Here is an 8,051-nt window from a genome sequence, read left to right as displayed (position 1 = left end):
AAAAATTTGTAAATGTGTGTAAGTTTGAAAAATTAGATTGTGTTATTTATGCTATTAAATAATTTTCAATAATGATATTTATGTGAATAGTTCATATTTTTATTTTTATTAATCACATAAATGTTTTTATAATTTGTAATGAAATAACAATTATAAAAATAAATCTGCATTTCAATTGAAGAATTTAAAATAAATGAGGAACAAATCTATTTATAACAATTTTAGAATAAAAAAAATATAACAACTTTAAAAAACTGTTTATATATATTTATATATATAATAATTAATAATTGATGTAAATAGTAATTAGTAATCTTTAAATTGATAAGTTTTATTCTAATTTAAATTCTTAGCAGATTTTTCAAATTTGGAACTGTTTTCGATTTGTAATTATAAAAAAATTAATTATAATTAATTATAAAAAAATTTTAATCAATAATATATATTAAAACATATATAATTTATTAATTTATTGTTATTTCATTAATCAAATATATCGTTTTCTGTAAAAAAGGGACAAATCTGAGTTTACATTTTTATTGCACAAAATATGATTTGCATTTTTAATGTATAAAAAAGTTAATATATAATCAATTGTTCGTTTTTTATATATAATTTTATATTATGCTTTAGTAATAATTCAAAAACTGTCAAAAATAGATCTTTTCTTTTTGAGCAGAGATTCAACTACATAAAAAATTTAGAAGAAAAAATTATATGATAATCAATTTATGATCGTAATAGTACAGTCATCAATTAATTTATTTTGTACACGATACGAAGTTTCCAATATATTGTACATGATAATGTCATATGAGTATGATTTTTGGATTAGAAAGTATATCGTATTGTATATTCTCCTGTGATCTATATCACGAAACATCTCCACACAATCTGGCATGTTGTCTTTATCCAGGGGTAACAACCCTTACTGTCTATGAAGCATGCGCTTTACCACTCAGTTCCCTTGGGATACCTTCGGTGAGCGTAGATTCCTGATAAGTTACCGCCTATTCCTTTTCTTCCCTCAAAGACATCCTCAAGAGAATTCATTTCATCTTCTTGAAACACAGATTATATGAATGTGCAAATCTTTGATTATTTTAAAACAATTATTCAAAAAAATCAATTGACAATAATAAAGAAACAAAAAAATAGTAACTACGATACAAAAAAGAGAATAATATAAAAGAGAATAATACATTAATTTTAATTGTATTTATCCATTGTTAGTATTTGGAGCTGAATTTTAATGGAATGATATAAATACATATGTATCAAATAAATATTTATAGTTAGATAATCATTTATAGTTAGGTATTTTTTCAATTAGATATTAGTTAAGTATTAATAACTGAAATGTTTATAAAGTAATTTTTCATTTCAATTTAAAATATTGATTGATTCAAATGTTCTTTTGTTATAAGATTTTAAAAAATTTTAAAAAATGATTTCTTATTGAAAAATGCGATGAATAAATAAATAAAAAAGTTATTTAATAATATTTTATATCTATATGTTCAAAATATTATTCAAAGTAAATCTATTATATATATATATATATATATAAATTATTGAATATAATATTATCTTAATCTTAATATCTTTATCTTAAAATTTTTTATATTCAATATGTTACATATTGAATAATTATTTTAAAAATATTTTAAAAAATATTAGATAATTATTATTAATATATAAATGTATTTTTTTTATTTAAATTTTCTTTTATTTGTTGTACTTAATTATTAGAAGAATTGAAAAAAGAAATATTTATAAAACATTTTTGACTATAATTTTATCATTGTTTCTATAAAAAATATTAATATTTTTAAAAATCAATTAATAATGTAATATGGTTTTATAATCCAAAAAAAAATTTAATAATAAAAAATAAAAAAAATTATATATCATAATGTAATTTATTAACTTATTTTAATTTTTTAAATTATTAATATTTTATTAATATTTATTAACAATGAAAAAATTGAATGTTTAAGTCACAATGTTTAACGATAGGGAATAAACAAAAAGTCTAATAATATGAATCGAAATCTAATGAATAAAATATTTAATAATAATAAATATAAAATAATATAAAAGAAAAATTATTAATGTATTTTTTACATAAATTTTTACAAAAATATTTTATTTGAAATCTTATTAAAATAACAAAGAATAGTTTGTCAATATTTATATATTATATTATTATATATTTATAATTCTCTTCATATCCAGTTCCAGTTAATAATCAAAAATAAAAAATAGACTATATATTTATATATATATATTATTATACATACTTTTGTACATACCATTTCAATTGACTAAATAATTTATTTTTGCAAAATTCATTTAATTTGATTATGCAACGTGAGTCAAGAGTTATTTAGAAAGAACCTCCGTCAAGCTTGTTATCCTGTGAAATAGGCGCGCAATTCTGCATCACTTTACTCATTGAGAATATTCCACCTCCACAGAAGATCCCATGGGATTCAAAAGGATTATTGTTATTAGTATAGCACTTCGAATCTTCTTCTGACCGCCTGATACGATAGTTCCCAATTTTCAGGTAAATCGGTAGTTTTTCTAATAAATTATCTGACTAGTATCTAATAAATCTGGAAATTCTTAACCTAAATATAAATATTTTCTAAATAACGTGGATACCTGAGTAAATTCTATAAGATGCGAATTCTTTAAAAAAGAATGGAATTGATTAGAAATCTTTTAATATTCAGAAATAATTCAAAATAAAAGACAAATGAAAGAAATTCATTGATTTCTAATTTTGGCTTTTTTCTGCTTCTTTATTAAATTATCCTTCTTGTCTTTCAGTAATTATGTTGATTTGTTATGTCAAAAGCGTTTTCATCAATCTCGGTATATCTTGTTATAAACAGGAGGACATGAGCAAGTGGAATATCTGAAATCTATCGGTATAGTCATATTCCATTTGTTCTGTATCGATAAAATAGAAAACTATAAAATCGACACAATTTATAAATGTCAAATATAGAAATAGATCAATCATATATTTTCATCTAAATTTTTGAAATTTAATGTTCTATTACCATTTTCATGTCATTTGCATTGTTACTAACAAAATATAGAATTGGCGGGATTTTGAATGTTTATTTCCATGGAAATTAATAAATATTATAGTATAAAATAAACGATTAAATAAACATATTTTAAAAAAATAAAATAATCAATTGTTTAAAATTATCTATTTAATGGGATAGCAAAAAAAGAAATCTATATTAGTGAAATTTCTTGAATTTTTTAATAATAATTATTGTAATTAATAATTAATAATAATTAATAATATTTAATTAATTAGTAATTAATAATAATTATTCGAAATAAAAAAGTCCTCACCAATTTTGATAATTTTTGAATATGCTGCAGAAATCAACATTTTAAACAATTCTTTTCCTTATATATTACCATCGTTTAGCCTCAGTTTTCGAGATATTTGCAAAAAAAAGAAATTGCTATTATTATAGAATTTCTATTATACATATATAAATAAGTCTAATTTTCCTTTTCCTCGATGTATTTTTTTTCATTATTTGTAACCATTATAATCTGTTAATACTATTTTTATATAAGATCTTTGGATTTTTTCTAATGTTGTTTAGCACATCGTTCATTTTTACACGTATGATCAGATTTTTGTATATCACATTATATTCAATAGAATTATATTCAATCATTTTTGTAAATATTTATTGAAAAAGATAGTAGCATATTAAAAAAATCATTGCGAATATTATTATTTAAAAAACTATCAAAAAGAATTTTAATAGTATTTTATTCAACAATCAGTATTTTTTGTATTTGTCATCACCATAATTTCGTTTTCTCAATAAGACTTGATAATCAATTCTTAATTATTCAATAATGATTGTTTACACACAAATATATATTTCATTTGATTCTTATTAATATTTTAATAATTATTTCTTCATAACCGATATTCATGAATAGAAGACGTTCAAATCGGTATAGCAGTCAAATTTGTTTTTCGAAAGTCCATAAACTGATTGATTTATATACTCTTATATGTAGTCTGTGATATGGATTATAAAGTATACGAATAGACTGCACATGACATCTGATGGGACTTTGTGTTAAATGTTCTAAAATATCGATCAAGTGTTTTTTGTCGCCCTCTACAATTTATTATGGTCAAGAGAAGAATTAATTCATTAGAGATGATAAAAGCATCTGTTGTCGATTTACATTGAATAATGGGATAGATCTATCTTATACTTCGTTTGTGGTATATATAAAAAAAATAAAAATAATATAAGAAAATCAATTAAACAATAATATTCGTGAGTGATTGGTATAAAAACATAATTCATTGCTATAAGAAAGTTATTGAATGATTAGTTATAAAATAGTTATAATTTATTAAAAATTAGATATAAGTTAACAATGCGTAATATAGAAATAAAAGCAAAAATTGATAACCCAGAACTTAAAATATCTCGAATTGTGCAATTAACTAAAGACAATGGTATCATCATGAAACAACACGATATTTTTTTCAAAGTAGCAGAAGGAAGATTAAAATTACGAAAATTTGAAGTAAGAAATATTTTTGATTCTATAAACAATTGTTAAAAATATTTTCCTAAAAATATTCTTTAGCTTAGCTTTATATATTATTATAAAATTTATTGAGATAAAATAATGTTATTTTCAAATAAAAATGTTAATTATATAAAAATTTATTTAATAATAAAGAAATTAATAAAGAAATATGCAATATATAGTTTCAATTTCTATATCTATGTATTTCTTTTCCTTTTTTTATGACATCCATAACCAATTAGATATCATTATTAAAAAGAAATGTCATCATTATTAAAAAGAAAAATAATAAAATTAAAATTAGAATAGAATATAAGATAAGATTAGATAAGATAGATAAGATTATTTAAAAATAGCATCTTTAATAAAAATTTTATTATAATAAAATATAGAAAAATAATCATTAGAAATAATTATTAATAATTTTCAATAACCGCAATGAGAGAAATATTTGTTTTACATATAGGATGGCTCAGGAGAATTAATTTATTATAAAAGATCTAATGTATTTGGTCCAAAACTTTGTGATTATGAAAAAGTAGCCTTGGATGAAAATGCTTGTAGTGGTATTGCAAATATCTTAATTGAATCAAATGGTTCTATAGGGATTGTAAAAAAAACTAGAAAGCTATACATGATTGATCAAACTCGTGTACATATTGATGATGTTGAAGGTTTAGGAAATTTTTTGGAATTAGAGGTTTGTAGTATCATAAATTATAATATATTAATAAATAAAAAATAATATGTTAGTATTATTATTTTAGGTAATTTTAAATGATGATCAAGACATAGAAAGTGGTGAGAAGATTGCTCAGGATTTAATGTCTAAGTTAGACATAAAAAGCGAAGATTTGATAGCAAATGCTTATATAGATTTACTTAGCAAATCTATTGAATAGCTATATTCAATAAAAATATATGTTTTGTGTATTTCTAAAATTATTTTTTACATTTTATAAAATTGTTAAATAAACGAAAATTCTTAAATAAAGTTTTTTTTTCTTTATACAAAATAATATATATATATATAAATTATAATCAGCAATAAATAATAATATTATTTTGATATTATATTTAATCAAATATATTGATAAAAATAGTAATTTCATTAAAAAGAATATTATTATGTTCAAAAAATTTGTAAACAATTAATCATAAAGAATCTCAAAAATAATTTTTAAAATTATCATTAAATTTAATATTAATAAAATAAAAGTTATTAGATGATTTTAAATAAAGCAGTCAATTTTGTATCATAAGAAAAAGACATATTAAAAAGAAAAGGCAAAAATAAACTGGCAATGGTATATTACGCTATCATAACCGGGATACGTTATAACGATAAGACTACTCTTCCTTCCTTTTTGATGATTACATTCGCTCGTCTCATTTCTTGTATATGAAAATTCTATATTAAAAAAATAATATTAAAAATAACTGTGACAAAAAAAATAATATTTTTAAGAATAAATTATGAAAATCTTTACAAAAATTAATAAAATTAATAGTTTTTTAATATTTATGATATTTATAACAAATATTTAAATCAAAAAATATAAAAATTATATAAAATATAAAATTTTTATAAATATTTAAATAACAGAAAAAATACAAAAAATTTTTAAAATTAAGATTTTACATATGTATTATTTGTATATATGTATATGTATATATATGCATATATATATATATGTATTATGATATAAATATAATATCCAATGCTTAATCTATCATTTGATTATCGTAATATTTTGTTACTTTATACAATTGCAATTTCATACATATAATGAAAATTTAAAATTTTTTTAAAAACAAAAAACAATTTATTATGAATTGAGAATTTTGGAGAGTTACACTCTTGATCATGATTGAAGCATATTATTTTATTTTAAATGAAATTGATCACGAAAATCGAATTAAATGAGTAATTTATTTCATTAATAGAATATTCAAGATTAGTTTTTGGATTATCATTCTGTTATGTATATACTTATGTTATTTCATTTTTTTTTAGATTTTTATTAAATTTTTATTAAACTTTTATTAAACTGTCTAATTAAACTTTTCTCTCTATGATTAATCAATAAGATTAAAAGTAAATCGTAAAATCTAGAAATAAAAAGGATGCAATAGTGAAAAATTGTTATTTGCGAAATAGATATTTTTCTTGAAATTATAATTGAAAAATATACAATATATGAATATAATGTATCTTATCTTAATAGAAAACAAATAGTCAAAACTATCATCTTCATAAATGTTCATGATTATGTTCAATCTATAAAATTGCTATCAGAAGATATTGTATCAAATTATCTCCATAAAAAAAATATTTTATTACAGTTGAAGAAGGATCGAGATACTTAATAGTATTGGCTACAAACAAAAATGAGGAGAAGTAAAGGAAAACGAATACAAGTGTGTTGCACATGTGTGCAACTATACCAACTGTTTGTAAAAGAGTATTGTGATATGAATTATATGGAAAATATCTTTTAATTGTAAAATATATATTTAATTGCATAATATCATGAATAAACTTATTTTGTTATAAAATTATTAAGATAATTGATATTATATATTTATATTATTATGAATTTTGTTATATAATACCAAATAGATTTTATTTTTTATATTTCTATTATTTTTTTTTCCATATTATAACTATATATAAGTTAATATAAAAACTTAATATTTTCAGAACGAAAACTATACATATGAGTTGCATTAAATATGTTACACTAGCCATTAAGTTTATATATAATAATTTATTGTATTGTACTATGATTATGAGATTATTTCTTTATTGAATTTTTACTTAAACAATATAATTATATAAATAAATAATATAAATAAAATATTATATAAATAAAATTATAAAAATTTATGTTTAATATCAAAGATTGAATTTGAAGATTGATTTTTTTATCAAAAGATTGAAGAATAAAATAATAACTCATAATAATTAAAGTAGAAATTATATGATCGATCGATTTTGAAATTTTAATATTTTAAATATTTTTAAATAATTTCTAATATATTTAAAAAAAATGTATCCATTTAAAATATGATATCCATTTATTTATCTTATATATTTTTTATTTTATTTTCTTTTTTTTTCACTTTATTTTGAATATATTATATATATAAAGAATTTATAATTTATAATTTATATATATATATATATAAAGAATTTATTTTAATAAATACTAATAGTAACACTTTTTAAATAATTTAAAAAAAAATCTTTGAATCTTTCACAAAAAATTCCTCAAATCCATTAAAAATTTAACATTTCTCTGAATAGCAATCCTTAAAATTACCAATATAATAAAATATGATGATACTGTTTCGTTCAATCTCTTTCCATTCTATCTTTCGTTCAAATTTTCTTAATATATTAATTCAATAAATTAATAAAGATAAATGAAACGACAGCTTCT

At 19.1% G+C, this 8,051-nt stretch overlaps 1 protein-coding gene and 2 long non-coding RNA genes across 3 annotated transcripts; 2 read left to right on the top strand and 1 right to left on the bottom strand.

Annotated features, from left to right (window-relative positions):
• Nucleotides 1–527: 527 nt before the first annotated feature.
• Nucleotides 528–4,026, bottom strand: LOC147658641 (uncharacterized). Its single transcript, XR_015293399.1, has 4 exons — nt 3,382–4,026; nt 2,671–2,933; nt 2,316–2,589; nt 528–1,061 (listed from the first exon to the last, which is right to left on the bottom strand). It is a non-coding gene; the product is annotated as an uncharacterized LOC147658641 (long non-coding RNA).
• On the top strand, nt 2,454–7,243 carry LOC147658640 (uncharacterized). Its single transcript, XR_015293400.1, has 2 exons — nt 2,454–2,572; nt 6,952–7,243. It is a non-coding gene; the product is annotated as an uncharacterized LOC147658640 (long non-coding RNA).
• Nucleotides 4,021–5,599, top strand: LOC100871422 (uncharacterized). Its single transcript, XM_003695024.4, has 3 exons — nt 4,021–4,599; nt 5,072–5,305; nt 5,373–5,599. Exons 1-3 carry the CDS (start codon nt 4,447–4,449, stop codon nt 5,505–5,507), a joined length of 522 nt encoding a protein of 173 aa, XP_003695072.1. The 5' UTR covers nt 4,021–4,446; the 3' UTR covers nt 5,508–5,599.
• Nucleotides 7,244–8,051: the final 808 nt, after the last annotated feature.

The sequence above is a fragment of the Apis florea genome, unplaced genomic scaffold, assembly GCF_048593485.1.
Source record: "Apis florea isolate Af1SG1 unplaced genomic scaffold, ASM4859348v1 contig_1794_pilon, whole genome shotgun sequence".
Classification (NCBI taxonomy): Eukaryota; Metazoa; Arthropoda; class Insecta; order Hymenoptera; family Apidae; genus Apis; species Apis florea.
Note: the sequence above shows the minus strand (reverse complement) of the source record. Positions and strands in the feature narration are given on the sequence as shown.